The sequence below is a fragment of the Actinia tenebrosa genome, unplaced genomic scaffold (genome assembly GCF_029948245.1).
Source record: "Actinia tenebrosa isolate PJP-AT-01 unplaced genomic scaffold, QUT_ActTen_1.0 PGA_scaffold3__52_contigs__length_22856419, whole genome shotgun sequence".
NCBI lineage: Eukaryota > Metazoa > Cnidaria > Anthozoa > Actiniaria > Actiniidae > Actinia > Actinia tenebrosa.
In genome coordinates this window covers 12,450,005-12,472,526 of record NW_028292580.1, presented here as the reverse complement: position 1 = coordinate 12,472,526, position 22,522 = coordinate 12,450,005, and the positions used below count along the sequence as shown (strand labels likewise).

The following is a 22,522-nucleotide window of genomic DNA, read 5'->3' as shown; positions in this document are numbered from 1 at the left end:
TACATGATGTTGACGGTAGCTTGTTTGAGATTGGTTGTCCAAAACATTGTTTCTGGATGCACTATTTTCTATCTTTTGTTCCGATTCTTTTTTTATGAGAAATATGAGATGCCCCTTTATACCGCATGAGACTGATCAGGTAAAGTCTCTCCTTTAATCACCCTTTGACTCAAAGGCAGTATTTGTTAATTATTTATGAAGGGAGTTGGCTGGAAACTGTTGTAAGATTGCTGATCTATAGATCAAAACACAGCACTTAGAAATAAATCTGCTAAAAACTCCTTAAAATTCTGTTTTTGCATTTTGAGAATTTAGACTAAAAAATTAAGCCTTGTTGATAAAAATAACAGACATTACATTATTGATTTGTCGCAATATATTCTCAATAAAACCTTTTTTCGCGATGTACGTTGTGAGAGTATCACTGAATCATATTATATAGCTCTAGAAAATATCTGCACCTCTTATATTAGTACTCCAGGCATATACACCTACGTCAATAAACGTTGTCATCGCCAAAGGCGATAGGCCATTCCGACATTGAAATGGCTTCGTTTAATACGAAGAACAATGAATCAGTCTCAACTATAAGGTCCTTGTTTTTGAGAGAATAAGAAGCAGAAACACAAGTCATGCCATATATTCTTGGATCTTGGAATAACCTATCTCCTATCGCTTTTCGCCTTTTGCCTATTGCCTATTGAAGATGACAACGGCTATTGATATAGGTACATACCCTTCAATAATGCATGGAACTTCTAATAATCCTGTTCATGGTAACCTAGGTTCCACCCTTCCTCTAAAGGTACTTTTTGGTTATGCTCTTCCTCATTGCGAGATAAGGCGAGGAGAAAGTAATAGATCAGAGCAATAGAATCTTGGGAGCCCTCTTGGGAGCCCAGAGTACTGCATTGTGGTGAGGTATGGATATTTTCTCATCATATCAGCCCTAATTAGCCCTTGTAAGTTTACAGTCACCATATAACTGTTTTGTCCAGCATGCCGATGGTTTAAATTTAGCATTAAAATGCAGTGTAATACCCATAAATATGCACCACTCTTGCGTCATGGCATTAGGTTAGCACAGACATGTGTATGTCCTAAAAATAATATACACCTGATATATATTATATTTGGGGTGCATATTACGTCATAGCCGCCATGTTTGTTGATGATAACAAAGCATTCCTTACTAGCTTCTTTTGTTGGATCAACAAATTTGGCGATGTTTCACTGTTATTCATATATAATGTGGTTGCACCTTATGAATACGCACGCACACACATATATACATATATATAATATATAGCATACCATCCAGTTCTTTATACAAACGTATAGTCTTTTCACCGCTTGTATCTTCCCAATCCTGTTACTGAATAAGCTTCAATCTCCTCATCAATATATTTTAAAGCTTCGCAGTGAAATTTTATATTCCCACTCTTGCTTTTCTTGAAAGGGGCACAAGTCAGTCCGATTCTACATGGACACTCTATATCAATACCTGGCTGTAGTAACGAGAGAAATAATATTATTAATCACTTAAAATGATTATCACTAACTATTAATCAATCATTGATTATTATAATTATTATAATTAATCCAAAGTATATTACTAAATTATTGCATTATCGATTCCACCCTTTAAAGTGTGGGGGGATGGGAGGGGCATTGAACACCTTTTGGACTTTTACTAAAAAACCATTATAGTTGAAGTACTACCCGCGAAGTGTGATGTCTCGTTCGCCGACTAGCATTTCAACGACCGTTAATCAAAAAACTGCAACAAAAAATATATATCTTGAGGGAGATTTTGGACTGAATCTTTAATTTTTTTAAATCTACGTCAAGATAATGGCTTTTTTATTGCAGTTCTTCGATTGCCTGTTGTTGAAATTATAGTCGTCGAACGAGACATCGAATTTAGTTCGGCGCGGGTCGCACTTCCACGATAATGGTAATAATACATCTGCGTTTGATAAAAACAACGCCTTGTTTTACGAGGGTATAACAGATAAATCTGGAAACGTGTCAATTTGGCACTAGCCAATTCCTGATCAAATTGAAATTTGGAAGTTGCTTTTATGAAGGGAGGAAAACCGTAGAACTTGGAGGGGAAAAAACCCGGTTCGCATTGGTGAGAAGCATCACCAACGCATTCTGGGCTAGCTTGGCAACAAACTATAGAAGGGCAGTCTCAGATATCCTGGAACTTACCATTAAAGCAGGTTTACATCTTTGGTTAAGTTTTGGCCGCTTTTTACATCTACCATATCCTTTTTGAGTAAATTTTATGCAACACTCATTTCTCCCACAGCCTTGAGAAGATTTGCACTTTTTTCTTGAATTTCTCTGAAAAAGTAATAAGTAATGAATTACGCAATAGCTAACTTGCGGGTTACCTATACCATGAAGCACAATAGATGCACAACCACAGGGAACCAAAATATAGACTACTGAAGTGCTATTTCGAAACAGAATGAACACATGTTGTTCCATGGATGACTCCTTCAAGATCAATATCCCAGGATTGCAAAATCAAATTATTCGCTCTAGTGATGTGTAATGCACAAAGCCGATTTCCTCCATACACGTGTTGTTTTACTTATAAGCATGGTCAGGAAGTGTCAAAGTCCGACCCAACTTTATACCCAACGAGGTTCTTTTATCTAATACCAGTGAGAAATTTCCTACCTACTTACTCATGGAATTCCACCGTAGCTCTATTTTTAGAATCGATATTTTGTTTCTATTTGTGGCATTGGCTGTTTACGCAGTTTTTGATCTTACGACACCCCCAACAGCGAACGAAGAAAAGAAGGGTTTTTTTCCCGCTGATGAATAATTACATGAAAAAAGCGGAGTGTTTGATTCAAATTTAACTGGACCTTGGCCAGTTTTTTCAGAAAAGAATGTAAAACTAAGTTAGGTTTTTCTTGCAGTTTTTTGCTTAAGTTAAAAACATCACATCTGTAGTTACCAGTAGTACTATGCGTGCAATTTAGGATGTCTTGTCCGGTCAACAGTCACTAGAATTAAATTGATTGTTTGAAGATTATAAAACCGACAAAATAACACGCAAATGATTGGAATGGGCATTTCTCTAAGAAAGATCCATCAACATTTTTAGGCATTTCCTTTTGGACGGTAGTGCAAAAAATTTCAAGGGACTCAAGAATATTTTCCGAAAACTTATTAAGTTCATTGCGTAACGATATTACGCAATTGCATACATTTAGTTATGTCTTTCAGTTTATGGCAATTTCAATCAAGGAAAAGTGCATAGTTTAGAGTGGGGATCTAGATTTGAATTAGAAAAGTAAGATTAAAAATGTGTGTATGGGGACAGGCCTCACGAACTGAGAAGTGTTTTGCTGAATCTACGGTTTCCCTTTCTGAGCATAAACAAAGCATATGTCAAAGAAAAGCAAAACATTATAAAAATCCAAGATCAAACAAAAATTTACTATCTTACTGAATCAATTTTATCTTGCTAAAATTATGAAAGTATTGCAAAGAAAAGAAAAACTCGGTATAGTTTGTTTCAGCAGCGGGAACCATGGAACCGACATCGACAAAATACCACGCCCATCGATCAAACAAACAAAAAGGCATCTTTTAAAAAAAAAATACATCACAGTCTTATGCGGACACGATATAAAAACTATATAGAATTTGATTAATTCCAGTTCAAATAATCTATTAGTAATCAATGAAAAGGTCAGAGATTTGGGGTAAATATGTTCACTTATAAAAATGTAGTTGGAATTGTGAAATGATAAAAGAGATATTTTCTCGAATCTTTGTTAAATATCAATGTTAGTAATGCACAAATCATCGATGCAGTGCCAAGGTTGATCAAAGTGCTAAAACAACTTTACGCATGGTAACACATATGCATCTCCTACGGAAGAATTTAATTAAAAAACCGACTCCGAAGACATATGTCAGCAATCATTTTGTAAACATCTGAATCTGAGTAAATGGCCAGACCAAAAAATACAAGTCCATGCATGTTTCATGGAAGAGCGTTCAACTTTCAATGTCAATGACCATCGCTTAATTTCTGCAGGCTAGCTATCATGGCGATGTGTGTCAAAATGGAAGACATGGTGCATGCGCACAGGACGAGTAGCCAACGTCATCAATGCTAGCTCATTAACCTAATTTCTAAGCTTTACACTCGACCAATATGAGAAAATTATAGCTATTTAGTTACGTAACGAATACTAATAGCCCGGCTAGACTACTGGTGTCTCTATGGTCAGCTAGCGATACTTGACTCTACCTTCTAACACCAAATCCATAGGAGGCTCATTATTTTAAAACTTGCACCAAAACATTTGCATTTTTATTCATAGATCTCTGCAGGCTCTCAGCACGAAAAGCTCCGTTGGCAATGAACCAATATTCACACACTGTTCGCTAATATCCTTGCAGCGACTCCATCAGTTAACGATGAAGTCAATAATCAATAGGAATATAATATATGAAACAAGTAGATGATATTGGTGATTGCTAAATGCATGGATGGATAGTTTATGCTTACTCCACCGAACAGAGACTCAGGCATTAAAAGAATAACTAGACCTCTAGCGAAGGAAGTGTTTGAACAAGCTAATTGATCTTTAACTAAACACTTAAAGGTGTTAACGAGATTAGACTAATTAAACAGGAATTAGAGGTGCTTGCAATGCACGCACTCATGAACCCTAATAAACGTACATGGCTCGCTTAAAATTAAGAGCATCCAAAAAAGTCCCATTAACGTTAAAGTATTACTAAGTGGTCATTTTTCAGTCGCGTCAAGAACTGAAATCAAAACACTTGAGAAAAGATAAAGTTTAACCTGAGTCGTGGCTTGGTTTTGTCTGTTCTAATGGTTCAAATGAGTTTTGAATGATGTTCAATAAGTCAATATAGGTGTGATAGATTTGGGGCTAATGTCAATTAAACGTACAATAGAGAAAAAGAATATTTTTTCCAATGATTTACTAACAAAGCGACAATCATTCGTTCCTTTTAGTTTAGTCAGTCACACTGATACACCCACACACAAACAAAACCAGTGCACTATTTTTAGACCTTTTCAAGAACTTGGCATTGGTAAATTACACATTGGAAGTCCGACTCTCTCCAGGTTGTCTGAACTATTGTACTCGGTCGTCAGAGCTCTACATTGTACCAGCTCAAAACATTTGACAAGGAAGAAAGCCAACTTTTGCTTTTTGCCAAAAGTTGCCACGACATTCAACTCTTGGCCGGTTTGGACAGGTTTCTCTTTTTCTTAATGAATAGCAAACGAGATATCCGTTTTCGAACTAGCTGAGGGGGGGGGGTCTCAATATTTGTTCATCTTAAATAAACATTACCGTATGCATCATAAGTTTTTGAACATTATTTTGGTTAGTTAACTTGTCTGCTCGGCAATGGTTACTAAGCACAGGGTGCTTTCATCCATGTCATGTAATTGACTGCCACGTTCTTCACGCCCACAACCTACTTGTCCAGTTATTTGATTTGAATCAGTGTGACCACAAGCTTGTGATCTTTTGTTTGGAAATAGAATAGAATAGAAAAGCCATAGAGTTTTAATAAATCAAATCACACAACAGGGTCCCCAAGGACCTTTGTCCTCGTGCTCCCAAAATATCACAACGGAGGGAAAGGAAGGATTAAGATGTTCGAGGCCAACTCAGTAGCATTTAAATATAAGCCTCTTTGTTTACAGAAGAAATAAGATTACTACAAAAATCCGAGTTGACATTCTCGGCAAATCATTATTCAGTACATAGTATGCAATATCCTTGTTTTCTACGAAATCGGAGTTGGGAACGTTAGCATTTCTGCTATACATTTGATCCTGAAATACCGAAAATATCATTCCTTTACTCAAATTATTAGTCATGGTATTTTATAAATTGCTTTCAGTAAGCCTGGCCGATAAGATCAGTCATTTTGTACTAGGAATCCCGAGAATCCTAACAATTACAACCACAGCTATTCGTTATCTAGTCATTGAATCTCCAGGCGTTAATCTGATGTTCACTTATATCATCAGTAGACAACATCCGTATTCGAAAAGATCTGTTAACGACTTCAGTGGAAATTCTCGTTTCTTCTAAGATTAAAATATATTTTGTTTATGTAGCGGAGGGCCCTAAGACCCTCATCTTTGTATCATGAACAGTTCTCTCCGCAGGGAATTCCGGAGCAATTAAAATCCAATTTTGGCAATTGGGAGGAAGCTGATTTAATAACCTCAGCACGCGACACTCTTCAGCCACAAGCTTCACTACCTAACTATCTTAATGTGACTTGGTAGTCCCAGACAACATTTGAAAGCTGCTTATAACGAGCACTCAACCCTAAGATGTTTCCCGTACTTTAATTTTTTTTTCTCTAAAACATGGTGACGATATTGGCATGTTTTGGGACGCGCTGTAAATCTTTGAGCAAACAGTTTAGATCCTTTGACAGCAATAGTAATCTATGCCAAAGCACTTACCATCAAACTCTTTAACATCGCGAGCTCCTTGCGAAGTCTTTTTAGAACTCTTCTGCGCTTTTTTTCATTTAGGATTTTTTTCCTTTTCTGGATAAGTCGTCTGAGTCCTTTGACAGTGAGTCGCTTTCCCTTTAGGCGTCGTTTTGAATAGATTCCGTAGTTTTTTTCTTTTGAGACGGTATTTGTTACGGAGTTTGAAATAATGTCATGTGTCAGTGATTTCGGACTTGTTCTGTCGACAACCACGTGCGTTACATGAGTCTTAGATCCTGGCTTTTTTCTCTATTGAGAGAAACATTAAACTCTGTTAGTAGTGAGAAGGTCCATCGTGTACTCTAACGAGTAACTGTGAATTAGTTCGTCATGTTTATTTTGTCAGCCAGACTCGGACGTCTAGCTGTTTCGTGAAGTGCTGTTAACAAACAATGACAAATCGAGCAATTTTCATTATCTACCGTCACTAATATGCATAAAAACAGCTATTCAATTTAGGCTTTCTCTTTTGTAAGGCTGTATTGGAATTTGACAACAAAATGATACCCAACCATGGGGAACCAAGCATTTGCCTTCATAAGAGGCAAACAATAAAAGTCCAACTTTTTAGAAAGTTAAGGGCAAATCTACCCTGATATATGATCAAGCCGACGAACCTGTTGATATTCGGCACGCTTATGCCTGTCAAATGCATGTAGACGACTATTATCATTATTGTTTTCATAAAAGCGCCTTTGATTCGTAGCAGCTCACAAGCAGAAAAATGCTAATGGCTTTAAGCAAGCCTAATATTAACTGTCCTTACAATATATTCCTAAGAATAAAATCAATATCATAAAGAATAAGTAAAAATGCTACACCAACTCCAGTTTTGTTAAAAGATTAAAGAGTTCAGACACAACTATGAAATTTGCGGGGTTTTTTGGTTAGTCTTTCTTGTTCATTTACTTACCTTTCCGGCAATGGAAGTCGTTATCGTTATTATAATGATCAGAATATGAAGCCACAGAAGAGTTCTTAAATCCATAAGTGCTCTAAACTCTGGATCTCCTATACTCTTGGTCTACTTGAACTGACCTGTAGAATGAAAGGAGCCGGTGAATAAATGAGTTACAGAACAGTGCATCTTAACTTTAAGGCTTGATTCTGGGTCACATGACTTGACATGTGCCATTGGCGCTCCGAACAACAATCCTGTGGCTTTCTGTTGAGCTTAAGTATTCTGGTATTTGTTCTATCGGCATCCGTTTTGTTTTGTATCCCGTGGGACGTTATTTGCCTTCAAGTATCCGCTGCCCACTCAACTGAGCAAATACAGCTGCGATATCCAACACATTCGGTATGAACATTACCCTTCTGAATGAAATCATACAAAGCAACGCTGGTTTAACGAGTGAATACCACCACCAATGGTAGATATCTTAATATTCTTAAAGATTTAGTAATCATTAACAGTCAAAAATCTATCCTAAGTTCGAGAATCTCAAAGCAGAAAGGCTTTTTGATCTGTCAAAATTGTCTGATTCATTAAATGCGGCAAAAATGTAATTGTGGCTGCGAAAGCGTACCGCCAAAACGTGCTAAAAATCCTTTGGGAATACAACTTATATGGTATGCTATTAAGGAGTCAGGACTTCGTGTTCGTTTGCTTGGGAAACTGCAGAATTAAAAATATCAGAAAAATGTTTAGCTTGTTGCGCATCCTTTTCACTCTTTCCTTCTGCAAACTTACCATATGCCGTTCATACAAAGAAATGCTTTTGCAATGTGCTGATGCAAATTTCATTTAAAAGCAACAGTGCACATCTGACTTGGCACTATACCAAGGGTGACTTATTGACTTAACGGTAGTATTATGAAACCAAACAGTTATTTTGCATTTGACGAAAGCGCACACGTATGGTAACACTTCGCTGATCATGACTCAATATCTCCATTGAAATAGCAATTCCGGCTAAGTGTTACATTTCTTATGTGTTTGAATGAACTTTAAGGGTTGTTAGATTTCATACTGGATCATTCTAGAAACTACCTTTTGAGCTAAATATTTTACTCTGCATGGGCTGTATACAACCATCGTCTATGACGCTATTTGACCTGTCTTTACTTGCCCATATGAGGCCATTTTACGCACCGTCCAACTCACCCATGAACCGGCTTTTCTAGAACTAGGTTGCAAGAGTATTATGAAAGACCGTAGAAAGTATTAGTAAAAATCCCTTCCAGATGCAAATAAAGAGCCTGGGAAAATTCTTTTCATTTTCTCCTAAAAATAAGCTGGACGTTAGTTCATTGAAGAAGAATCGATCAGGACCGAATTTTTGGCTCGTTCTGACTTACATTGTATAAAAATATTTTAAAACTTTCTCTAAAAATATCTGAGCCAGAAAAAAATACGTGAGTAAAATTGAAATAATGAAGAGGCGGAGAGGCACAGAGACCCAGCAGGCAATTGAAAGAGTTACCAGTCCTTAGCCTACTGAGGTGTTATATAACGTGTCTTTCCTGTTGCTCCAAACGGCCAATGTACTGATTGAGGTACTAACGAAAAAGCAATTGAAATAATAGCTTATGATTTTTGATGCCCTGACAAAGACGATCTATAAAAAGGATGATTCATGACCTTTAATTAAAGTCGATGATGTTCAAACGAGAAGATTCGACTAATGAAGAACTTTCCAAACACTAGCAACATGACCCAGTTACGAGAGCTCAATGTGGGCGTTAGTTTGTAAAACGGTAACATTTAATAGCTCAATAGTACACGCTTTCCCTCCCACGCTACTAAGCTTAGGTAATTAAAATTTCTCATTGAATATTATATTCATTGAACAAGTTCCAAATGTTTGCATTTTACTTGTTAAACACGAGTTCTAAACCAAACATATCTATAGAACATATACTTTTAAGTTGACCTAAGCTAAATAGAACAACATCAAAGCATAAGTGTTTTTCATTTACTAAGAACATTGATTCCGGTTAGTTTATCGAAGTAGAAAATTTTGCATTTTAGTCGAGAAGAAAGTGGAAAACTAAAAGAAGTCATCTGGACGAAACTATACTTTACTCCATTAGTTTTGAACGAATCTAGCAAACTACAGCCGAAGTACATGAATCGAAACAAGAAAGTTCCTAATGCAAAAAAAGATATAACTAGCTAAAAACTAGTGTGAACTGCGTCGGTGTTTCTAATGAAACAGTAATGATGAAAAGGTAAATTATACACCATGAAAAGATGAAAAAACTTACTAAGTTTAGTAAGTTTTTTCATCTTTTCACAGTGTATAATTTACCTTTTCATCATTACTAATGCAAAAAAATAAAAGTATAAGAACACTTTACCAACATTATTCCTATCCTTTAGGTAAAAAATCGAAAACAAATTATACCAATAAAGAGAAAAGCTTCTTTACCAAAATGGGCATCTGCAGGGACCTTAAACCTTGTTTTCCGACTGGATTGCTCCGGCAGTTGGGTTGGCTTGACACAATTTTACAAACAGGCTTCCGGTCTTACTTATATATGTCCGGTGGACCAGCACGTTCCTGGGCTACTATGTACTACGAATTAAATAAATTGGTTGTGAATGTTTCCCAAATTTTGATTGTTAGGGGCTGGTTCAGTAATATTAACGGACTACTAAAACCACGCTCACAACACGCGTCCTTGTTTTCATTTTCATTGGACCTGTAAGTGCATTTTTCGCTTACTAAGGCGTAGTATTATGAATTTAAACAATTGTTTTTGGAAACCTTTTCATAAATTGTCAGAGCTGGTTCCTATAGATTCACGCTCATAACACGCGTTTATGTTTGTCTTTCCATGGGTCGCAAAGGATTGACGTCATTTGTCTTTATCGATAACGGCTAAACAAAGTCGCGATATTGAATGAGAATGACATCTTACGTCAAAAATTCAATTCTTTTTGAAATATTTCTAATTTTGCTATACGCTTTAGTATTGCCACAGTCTGGCGCCAAACTGATGAGCGCCAAAAACACTTTTTTTTTTCTTGAATTTTGTTTTGATCTTGGACTTGGGGTTAACTGATTCAAGTTCTAGTCAGTTGCAGGAGATAACTTTCGGATGATACAACAAATCACCTTAAGAGGCAATGTCTGTAAAAATCAAACATAATCGAAAATCCGTGGCCAAATTGAAAAAATCGATTTTTTTCATATTTGGTCCAAAGATGTAGAATACCATCCCAATAAACGTACTGATGTTCATTTTGAATAATTTCACTTTTATTTTGAGAAAATTGTGAAAATCGATTTTGGCCGTCGGTGCCCTCATTTCAGCCTAAATCCGAGGTGAAAATGGTAGGTCTGAGAAAGGCGCTCGCGTTTAAAAATGATGCAAACTAGAGAAGATCTGTTTTTGGAATATGGTAAAGGAAAGAATAATGATTATTTTAAGCTAAAAAATGAATGGGGAAACGCGTTCTAATAAGCGAACAGGAACGTTTTGTAAACTACATTTTTCGGGTTCTCAAATATTTAAATTTCGCCCTTAGTTTGCAAAGTGCATTTTCATGTGCACCGGGTGTTCGGATTTATCTGAAATTCCAGCCACAATACCTTCGAATGTTCAGCAAAATCATATGTAAAATTCAGCTTGGGTTATTCAATGAGCGCTTTATACGAAACTCTCGAATTCAGAGAAATTTGCGTTCCTTGAGCTCGGCATCCGACGAAACCTTTTCGAGGTAGACATAAATATATCCTTAATATATCTTCTATGTTTTCAGTTTTGACATTTGTTTTGATATTATTATTTGTCGATTGAATATTGAGCAATAAATTGTATTTTTTTGCTCTTTTTCGACATTAGTTTAAAATGCTGTTACTTATTAAAAATTATAATTTGAAACAAGCATGTAAACACACGCGTCGGCACGATCTATATGACACTTAATGACAGTAATGCGTAATTTACCTTTAATCCAACTGGCATTTCAGCAGAGGCCGGGTGACTTCATTTTACGTACAGTTCCTTGCTGAGGAGTAGAAAATTGTCTAATTTTGCAAAGTATTTTCTTTAGATTCATAAATTTCATTTCGAGGAAGCCCAAGATCAATTTTAACAACTCTTCATTTTGCTTATGGACCTCAGCTCCAGACTTCATCCTAAAAATACTAGCTGGTTCAGTTATGAAATGTAGTAATGGCGTAAATGGAATATCTATTCTCTTGAAAATTCCTGCTGTCATAATCGGTTTTATAAATGAAAATCCAAATAATAAGAAAGCAGTAAAAAGAAAATTAATGTTCTTACTAGTCAAGCGGGTGTTGGTAATCATTGCAAGGGCCGTAGCGAGCCTTTAGTCTCTTTAGTCAAACTTTTGGATCGCCACTACTCCCCCCTCCCCCTCCCCCCCCCCCCCCCCCCCCCCCCCCCCCCCCCCTCGCTACGGCCCTTGCTATGATTACCACTAGCATTACTGTCTAAGTATACGACGAGCAAAAACTAAAGAAGCCGAAATTCAGTACTAGGTATGAACAATAATCAAGCAATTTATCTTTTAGGTAGGATCTCCCGGTGTTTTTTAGTCTAAATGTCCTAAATCTGGACATAAATGTAACTCTTTTTAGAACTCTGAAGTTATATGGGCTTGTTTATAAGTGTCATATAGATCGTGCCGACGCGTGTGTTTACATGCTTGTTTCAAATTATAATTTTTAATAAGTAACAGCATTTTAAACTAATGTCGAAAAAGAGCAAAAAAATACAATTTATTGCTCAATATTCAATCGACAAATAATAATATCAAAACAAATGTCAAAACTGAAAACATAGAAGATATATTAAGGATATATTTATGTCTACCTCGAAAAGGTTTCGTCGGATGCCGAGCTCAAGGAACGCAAATTTCTCTGAATTCGAGAGTTTCGTATAAAGCGCTCATTGAATAACCCAAGCTGAATTTTACATATGATTTTGCTGAACATTCGAAGGTATTGTGGCTGGAATTTCAGATAAATCCGAACACCCGGTGCACATGAAAATGCACTTTGCAAACTAAGGGTGAAATTTAAATATTTGAGAACCCGAAAAATGTAGTTTACAAAACGTTCCTGTTCGCTTATTAGAACGCGTTTCCCCATTCATTTTTTAGCTTAAAATAATCATTATTCTTTCCTTTACCATATTCCAAAAACAGATCTTCTCTAGTTTGCATCATTTTTAAACGCGAGCGCCTTTCTCAGACCTACCATTTTCACCTCGGATTTAGGCTGAAATGAGGGCACCGACGGCCAAAATCGATTTTCACAATTTTCTCAAAATAAAAGTGAAATTATTCAAAATGAACATCAGTACGTTTATTGGGATGGTATTCTACATCTTTGGACCAAATATGAAAAAAATCGATTTTTTCAATTTGGCCACGGATTTTCGATTATGTTTGATTTTTACAGACATTGCCTCTTAAGGTGATTTGTTGTATCATCCGAAAGTTATCTCCTGCAACTGACTAGAACTTGAATCAGTTAACCCCAAGTCCAAGATCAAAACAAAATTCAAGAAAAAAAAAAGTGTTTTTGGCGCTCATCAGTTTGGCGCCAGACTGTGGCAATACTAAAGCGTATAGCAAAATTAGAAATATTTCAAAAAGAATTGAATTTTTGACGTAAGATGTCATTCTCATTCAATATCGCGACTTTGTTTAGCCGTTATCGATAAAGACAAATGACGTCAATCCTTTGCGACCCATGGAAAGACAAACATAAACGCGTGTTATGAGCATGAATCTATAGGAACCAGCTCTGACAATTTATGAAAAGGTTTCCAAAAACAATTGTTTAAATTCATAATACTACGCCTTAGTAAGCGAAAAATGCACTTACAGGTCCAATGAAAATGAAAACAAGGACGCGTGTTGTGAGCGTGGTTTTAGTAGTCCGTTAATATTACTGAACCAGCCCCTAACAATCAAAATTTGGGAAACATTCACAACCAATTTATTTAATTCGTAGTACATAGTAGCCCAGGAACGTGCTGGTCCACCGGACATATATAAGTAAGACCGGAAGCCTGTTTGTAAAATTGTGTCAAGCCAACCCAACTGCCGGAGCAATCCAGTCGGAAAACAAGGTTTAAGGTCCCTGCAGATGCCCATTTTGGTAAAGAAGCTTTTCTCTTTATTGGTACGTTTATTGGGATGGTATTCTACATCTTTGGACAAAATATGAAAAAGATCGATTTTTTCAACTTGGCCGCTAGATGTTTGATTTTACAGACATAGCCTCTTAATAATTGTTCGTCTTGCTTCCATTTGACTGAGCTAAATCTTCAAAACATTGTTATAATCATTGCACTCATTATGAAAAGTAATACGTAGCTGAATAAAGATGTCATTGTCACCATGGTTGTCCTTAATATCCATTCTGTTAGTTTTAGTGTTATAATTACAAAGAATATATCCAAAAGAGTTACCTTGACTAAGTTTGTTGGCGCTGGCACAGAAAACACTTGTAAACGAGTCTTCCTCCGGCTGTGTTGTATCGCAGTTAATCTGGTTTAGTTGCTTAGAATGTGATTGTTGTCGGCGTACCAGACTCTGTTTTACGAGCCCCTGGGGATACCTAAGCAAATAACGTCCTCTTGATGTTTGTCAATAAATCAGCAAGATGACTTGAAATGGTGCGCTGGCTGACAAACTACTAACGCCGGCAATTATCTATTTGTCGTTACGTTTTTTCGGGCTCTTTTTTTTTTTTTTTTTTTTTTTTTTTTAACTTGAAGTTCGCGATGATTGTGACATCCTCAACTATCTCCTACGAAGATCATTATAATGTTTATAAAAAGTACTTGGCAAATTACGTCGAGCTTCCTAATGGGGCTTGCATGCTTATCGGGCCTGGGAAAAAGATTAGTGACACTATACGTTTGAGGGGTGGGAGACGTGGGACACGCAGGTTCATGACAACATGGACACCGATTCATTTTAAAGGCGAGGCATGCACACACGCTGACGGCGAGAGATGCATAATCTAACCAAAACACCGTTTAAACTTTCGAAATAAAAAAATTAATACTCATGCTGCTAAAAGTGTTATATCAACAGTTATGACTCTGATAAGATCTCTAGCTGGATTACTAAGATCTTTTAAGTGCGATCCTGAATGACTTGATAATGGCCTGAGGGATTTGGTCCTTTTGTTTTATAGAAAAGTTAATAAAGCAATGTTAAATCTCAGTAGTATATCAATACATAGTTATTATCGATAATAGCACTAATATGTACCTAAAGCAGTAATGATGAAAAGGTAAATTATACATCGTGAAAAGATGAAAAAACTTACTATACACAAAAAGAAGTTGACCATTTATTTTCAACAATTGTTATATCAAAACTCATTTATGGTCTTAGTGTTTATGGAGCATCACCTCCGGAGCTTACCACCGTACAAAACTTTTTAGATCGCTGTTACAAACGAAATTATACAACATACCATTATAATATCCAGGATCTTTTAAATAAATTTGACACAAGGCTATATAAGAAATCGGTTAGTAGTGACCATCCTTTCATGCATAGCATAGCGCCTAAAATACAAACGTCCAAATATAATTTAAGGAAATCATATTTTATTAGACCTAGAGTTAATTCTCAACGTTTTAAAACCTCATTTGTAAATAGAATAATCTTTAGTAATTAGTATCTTTTAATCAGTTTTTTAGTTTTATGATTGTAATCACGTTAATGATATGTATTTTATCATTTCTTTAATAAAGACATTATTATTATTATTATTATTATTATTATTATTATTATTATTATTATTATTATTACTGACGTTTCGGACGCTAGTCCTTCGTCGGAGTAAAAGAGGACTATATATGCTAGTGCTCTTTTACTCCGACGAAGGACTAGCGTCCGAAACGTCAGTGAGTTTTTTCATCTTTTCACGGTGTATAATTTACCTTTTCATCATTACTGTTTCATTAGAAACACCGACGCAGCTCACACTAGTTTTTAGCTAGTTATATCTTTTTGTACCTAAAGCAGCACTTTCCTAAGCCTTAAAGATGCACTCAACAAAAGACAAAGGCACAAAAGAAGACATATGCTTACAAAAAGTCAGTTTGGTGGATTGTCATACGCTATATATGCTAGTGCCAAAAACGAAGAAGCCTATAATCTGAATAAATTGAGATTAGTGGTAACCAACTGCTTTATTTGACTCTTATTTTCTTTTTCCAGAAATTTAAAAATATCCTTTTCCTTGTTTCATACGACTCAACAGAATATACTGAGTTAGGCTTTATTCAACTTCCTGAAAAAAATCATCACCACTGATCTGATTGCCTACTCTGTTACTAGGCCATCAGCTCATATACCATTAGTAAAAAAAATTCAAAACTCGGTGAGCTCATAATCTTACACTCATTAATTATTCATGAGGTTTTTATTTGTACCACGTGCAGTAGTTTGAAACCCCCATCAAATACGACTGCATCCATTTCAAAGTTTTAGTATTTTGAAATACTTCAAAGTCCTACTACTCGGAATTTGAAATATTTCAGAGTATTAGAACTTTGAAATTAAAAAAAAAACATAATAAAAAGAGTATAAGATGTCGTATCAAATACTCGTCTACGAGTTACGTCTCGGCATTTGAAATTCCACTTGGATTTTGAAACTCCAATAGAATACAGCAACTCGTATTTGAAACATTACTGTGAACACAGTCAATGTTGACTATGAGGTCATATACGACTCCAGTTCGTGGAATAGTTGTAAAATGGTCTAGGTCGCTAATACCGCAGCAACTATTCGTAATATGGCGAGAAATAAAATCAAGAACTTACTAGGACCTAAATTACTAGAGACCATTTGACGTTTGGTATGACTGGGAAATGAAGGGTGGCATGCAAGGGTATTTTATAAAGCCTAATGCATGGCATGTCAGACATTTTAGAACACTACTGATATCATCCCTTATCGACGTATAAATATTACTACTGAATACTTCACTTAAGTGGTTAAGTTAATGTTACTTTGTCAGACTATTGTGATATTACTACACTAATTGTTTACTGCATTAAGCCCTTGTGCATCCGAACAATCACTGTGTTCCTCTGGAACCCATAAAAATGGGTGCGAAAATCGTTCCCTCAAGAAAACATTTTTGATGATGACTCTTGAGTGTAGAGCAAACGCTGGTAGTCCTGAAGCAAAGATCATTGCACGTAATGTGAAGAATATTAGCTAAGTTGTCACAGAAGCCCAATATCACTAATCCTTATTCAAACCATAAATGACAGTCTCTTGGGAGTCCACAATAGAGGGGGTCGTTTGTCATACTTGCATCTTTAATGACGCGTAATGATCAAGATCATATCATGTCTAGTTTTTCCTTGTATGCTGGAGTTTGTAGTTATCGCCTTCGCTGTAGCAATATTTTAATCTCGATATTATATGTTTTGTTTGCTGTACATTCACGAGCTGAACGCAATAGCTGAATTATATAGGTACCCAATAATGCAATTTAAACTAGAATTATCATGTATTATTCTCATGCCAAGTTAATGGATGGCTTTTCTAGTAACTTGTATATCAGTACTTACATGTACTTACGGAAGCATTATGTGATGGTTCGTGTTTTGCGTGACACACTGAGGCTGTGGTCACCGTTACGTTACCAAACCTTGTCAGGACATAACCAGTATCAAGATATATCTAGTCGCAAAGAAATCATAGCTGAGCTGAGCTATACTGAATTACAATGGCTATGATAATGCCAGCTCTTACATCCAGAGCAAATCAGCTGAACATTGGCTCAAGTTATTTTTTTCCGTAGAAGTAAGATTCGCCTGGAAAGCCAATATTTTTAATGGAGACGTTTTTTTTTTTTTAATGCAGCTTAAAATGTCCCACAAAGAGTTAACTAACTGCTGTCTGGTTGTCTGAAATATATACAAGTGAACGCTTGATTATTGCGATTTATTCATCCAACTCAAAAAATATCCAGAACCCGGCGCTGTAAATGCACCGTTATATCTTTTAAAGAGTCACAGCTTGCGGTTGCGGTTGGATTTATTTTTTCTAATCCTATCGGCTCTTATAATCCCTGTTGATCCTTAAAGATCCTCTTTTTAAGACTGGAACTTGAACTCCTGACTTTTTTTTCATATTTTGACTCAACATCTTAGCTGTTTCAAAACATTGCCAGAAGATAAGAGAAAATGTCAAAAATGAGAAGTTCACTATGCGGGCAAAAGCGTCGTGCTACTTTCTATTTTTGTTGCTAGAGAAAATAATCAACAAAAAAATTATTATTTTTGTACACGATACTTTGGCTTTAAATGTAGACTTGAGGTTAGCTAAGATGAACTCAACTAAGCTGATTTAACAATTTTGCCAAAATGTTGCTAGACTGAAATAATCAACAAATGATTATATTTTTGTACACGACACTTTGCGATGGTACAAGTACTACTTGAGGTTAGCTAAGATGAACTTCTGCTCGAAATAGTTAAGTACCGCTCAACTAAGCTGATTTAACAATTTTGCCAAAATGTTGCTAGAGAAATAATCAACAAAAGATGTATTATTTTTGTACACGATACTTTGGCCTTACATGTAGACTTGAGGTTAGCTAAGATGAACTCAACTAAGCTGATTTAACAATTTTGCCAAAATGTTGCTAGAGAAAATAATCAACAAAAGATGTATTATTTTTGTACACGATACTTTGTGATGGTACAAGTACTACTTGAGGTTAGCTAAGATGAACTTCTGCTCAAAATAGTTAAGTACCGCTCAACTAAGCTGATTTAACAATTTTGCCAAAATGTTGCTAGAGAAAATAATCAACAAAAGATGTATTTTTTTTGTACACGATACTTTGGCCTTACATGTAGACTTGAGGTTAGCTAAGATGAACTTCTGCTCAAAATAGTAAAATATGGCTCAACTAAGCTAGCTGCATGATTTGTTCGCCAAAATGTTGCTGGAGAAATAATCAACAAATGATTATATTTTTGTACAGGATACTTTGTGATGGTGCAAGTACTACTTGAGGTTAGCTAAAATGAACTGTGCTCAAAATAACAAAATACAGCTCAAACTAAACTGATTAAACAATTTTGTTGGACAAAAACAAGTTGTAAGTGGACGAAAGCCAATGTGTCATGTATAGCGGCTAGCTTTACCCATCGGACCCGATCCTTGCATGACTGGAAGGTGTGGGTCATTAATCTCGACTCAGTCCCATGTCTTGCCCGCAGTCACTGAATCCGTGAGCTTTGTTGATTGATATTCCTAACCCCTTTTAACAAATAACCATTCTAATATAGAGATATAATTAGAAGGGCAAGCTTTTATTTGATCAAAGAGAATTCTGAACGATATCAGACAACGATCAGTGTTAATATTTGGTGAGTGATGCTAGCGCTTTTCCTAGCTTGATGACACATCAGCAAATTATAAACATACTACTACGATGCATGGATATGGAACTGTTTTCTTAACCCTTGAGACTACTTATATATTTAGCTTACATCTAAATCTCTTTCCGGGATTTTAGGATCTATGAGAGTCGTCTTAACCACCTTACAAGAACAGGATATATTTTATTAAGCCTGTTTCCGATACTTATGTACTCAAACTATGTACTCATGAACGGTGGCGCACATGACCTTAGAACAGATTTTTTGATTCGACATGCAATGACTATGACTAACTTGGAATTGAAGTGTCTGATAGTGAGCAAATGAGGTGCTAACGAGTTAGACACATTGGATCAATGAAAACTAGATTGGATGCATTACTAAAGGGGTTGCTAAAGGGGTATCTGTTAGTTTTTCATATGTCAAGAATTCAGTTTGCAACTCAACTTTCCACCCTGTCTGCTGATAGCTGTTGATAAGCCATCTTAATTCATTGAACTTTCTTTAAAAGACCACACGAAAGCAGAAGAATTGAAGCATCACTTTAGTGCGCAACGCAAGGCAGCTGACGCCTTTACAGAAAAATAAGCAGCATTTCGTACTGGGCTTTGACATAAAGGAACATGTTTAAGGTCTTTTAAGAAAGATTCTTTATATGGGATAGTTGTGCCATCAGTTTTGGTTAGATGGAAGGAATGGTTCGTTATCGCGCACAGGTTGACCTGCCATCAATTAATTATCTCTTCGGCATACCACCAAGGAACACTGATGCAAGCAAAGACTTAGACTACACTGTTCTTCAAAAAATTTGGATTATTTGAAAGCTTTCCAATTGTTAAACGGATCTTACTTGTGTTTGGAAATACTCCAATTGATTATCCATTGCCGCCTGTGGTTGATATTTCATGATCTCGAGCAGGAATGCAGACATTGATGTAGGTTAATAGTGCAGCCGTTATTTAGGTTTGGAGAGAACATCGCGAAATCAATATATATAAGAAAAATACATATTCTTTCGGCGAAAAAAATGGTCGTGAGTTACTTTATATTATGTTACAGTTATATTTTTCGATTGCTAGAACTTTCAATGTTTTTTTTCAAATGCCTTTGATGGCAAAGGACTTGTCTTGGACGCCGCTTTTTAGCGATATAGGTGACTCTCATTAATTAAGTTCCACGTGTACAAAAGTCTTGTAAATGCTCTTGGAGTGTTTTGGCCTTTGAGTGTTCTCGTTATGAAAGGATCTACCTTTATGATTCATCGCCTATATCAAGAAATCATATTACATGAATTCATCTGCCATCACACAAAAACCTAAGGGCAGATGTTATTGGTTGCTACACGCATTGCTTTTCCACGCGAAAAAAAAAAACGTCTTGAATTCCGTAACATATTTAATTAATTATTGATATTTATAATATCTAAACAAGATGAAATACTCGTTCATCGCCAATTCATCGAATTAAGGAATTTCCCATTTTCATTTATCGGTCAATTGGAGAATCAAAATGAACACCAGACTATCCTTCGATGCGTGACAAAATGCATGTGCTATTCCGAGACAAAATGTCCTGTTCAGCCATAATGCTAAAACCAATTGCCATGCCATGCCATGCCCTAAATATATTCGTGTCTCGACATTGTATTTATGAATTAATTTAGATAAAGAAATCTGAAGATGTTGCAAGTTACTTACAGAACCCGTTGCTTCTCTTGCAGCACGCTTGCTCATATAGTGCTTCACTTGTAGAATGACTGAAGACGACGAGATTACTAAAACCAAATGTCGTGCAAATCTGCGGGGGACAAAATTAGCGTTCACGACAGGGAAAATAGTGTGACTTTAGTGATAACCTTAATTGGTTGCACGTCTGCAGCTTGCTGGTAAGCGAATGCCGCAATCGGCAACGTTGATGGCACAATGAAACAGGTCATTATTACATCCGGTGGTCCAATTGGATGAATGGTGCATCAACAAACAACATGCATGGACACTGAGGAACAACATTCACGAAAACGCACAGTCATAGTATTAATAACATTAATAAAATCCCGCCTCATTTGATACCTTTTAATGTAAATTTTTGTCATGTCGCGTTAAAGAAACGCCCCGTTTACCCTGACACTGACGAATCATAAGTGTAAAGCATGTGAATTTGTCCATTTTCCTCTACTCTGCATTCTACATTTGTTTTGCATTATCTAGAATTTTGCGTTGGTCAGTAACCCTTTTGTTATTGATACGATTTTGAATTTGAAATCCAGTGTCTATTTTCACCGCCATTTCAAAGTGCTTGAGTCTCCTTAAAATAAACATTTTAGACAGAAATCCTAAGGGCAGGAATCCTGGGGTTACCTAATATCATTGCGGCTCATTCGGTCTCTGTCTCATGCATTTTACTAATGCAAGCAAAACGCCAGTGCAACAGTTTTTAGCCTTCCATGGGAATCGTGAAAATATCTCTTTTACATACCCTCGCAGTAAGAAAATTCGTTATATGTAAAGTTATTTCAATGCAATGTTAATTCAATTTACGATTAATTAAGTTGGCACTTTCAGTGCTTTCAATTGATACTTTATAAAAGTTTCGGCTTACGAAAAGGACTGTTAACGATGTGCACGCGAGCTGAAAGGTCAAAATAAATAGAAACATGGTGTTTCTAACTTAAACTAAATAAACTTGAAAAGGTCATTTCTTGTCATCAGTTTTAAGGAATAGAAAACTCCTACTTACCAAAGTCCTTGTCTTGGCAGATCATGTTAAGGTTGCCCAGTTGTAATTAACTTGTGTTTCTGTTTTAATACTCATCTCAAACCGGCACTTGCTTCATTTGATAATTACCCTTTTGATTAGCGTGTAAAATGTACACCAGCGTCGGTAAACTATGAATCTATTAAATAAACTGATCAAATGACAATTTAAGGTAGGGCATTAACGGCGATAACCTACGATATCTAATCATATAGGGTATCGTAGTGCGTGAAAGATATTTGAGGAATTTGGGCGGTTGGTGGTAGCCAGATGTGCGATAAGTTTAATCAGAGCAGTATCAATCAACCAGGGAACTGTTTAAGATATCAAGTAATCCACTCAGTAAGGGTTACATCGTCTGCTGACTTCATGCCGATCAGTTGCATTTTGAGTGTTTTTGGACCAGTCTGCCTTGAATGAGAATAGTGATATGCTCGAAGGAAGCTGATAAGAAGATGGACCAACCAGTAATGGCAATGACTCTTCGAGCCTACAATCGTAGCACCGGACCCCGGCCAGTAAACCTTTCCCAAAGAAGAAAATAAGATGGGTCGATAAAAAGCCAACAACGACGCTATGTCTCTTCAAGGGCTCTTTAGTCAGTTAAGATCCGGTGCCATAAAAAAAAATGGACAACTTTTTTTTAAAAAAAAAAAAAAAGAAAGAAAGAAGAGGGTAGGGAAAGAGGTCAAATATTTTTGTACCCAGAACCAAAGGATAGGTCTCAAGGCTTCATCTAGAACCAAAGGATACGTCTCTATAGGTCTTCACCTGTAGTACGGATCCTAAATTGGTAGGCGTTTTTATGCAGAAGGTACTCGAGGGATGATTAAACGGGCAACTATAGTTATCCTTCACTTTTTATTA

General features: G+C 36.2%; 1 protein-coding gene across 3 annotated transcripts; it reads right to left on the bottom strand.

Moving 5' to 3' along the window:
* Window positions 1-135: 135 nt before the first annotated feature.
* On the bottom strand, window positions 136-20,675 carry LOC116305377 (uncharacterized). Of its 3 annotated transcripts, none has more exons than XM_031715272.2 (5): window positions 20,599-20,675; window positions 7,455-7,579; window positions 6,509-6,790; window positions 2,218-2,352; window positions 136-1,508 (listed from the first exon to the last, which is right to left on the bottom strand). In XM_031715272.2, exons 2-5 carry the CDS (start codon window positions 7,527-7,529, stop codon window positions 1,347-1,349), a joined length of 654 nt encoding a protein of 217 aa, XP_031571132.1. In that variant the 5' UTR covers window positions 7,530-7,579; window positions 20,599-20,675; the 3' UTR covers window positions 136-1,346. The 3 variants fall into 3 exon arrangements, with proteins under 3 accessions (XP_031571132.1, XP_088891399.1, XP_031571133.1); XM_089035273.1 differs by lacking the exon at window positions 20,599-20,675 and adding an exon at window positions 9,916-10,025; XM_031715273.1 differs by lacking the exon at window positions 20,599-20,675 and adding an exon at window positions 8,235-8,296.
* Between the last annotated feature and the right edge of the window lie 1,847 nt (window positions 20,676-22,522).

Bases quoted from the DNA above. Each gene is read 5' to 3' on its own strand.
- LOC116305377 (XM_031715272.2), bottom strand. From the start codon at position 7,529: ATGGATTTAAGAACTCTTCTGTGGCTTCATATTCTGATCATTATAATA. The intron at 6,791-7,454 runs GTAAGTAAATGA...TTCTCTCAATAG, and splicing joins CGACTTCCATTGCCGGAAAG to AGAAAAAAGCCAGGATCTAA. The intron at 1,509-2,217 runs GTAAGTTCCAGG...TCGTTACTACAG, and splicing joins GATGTAAACCTGCTTTAATG to CCAGGTATTGATATAGAGTG.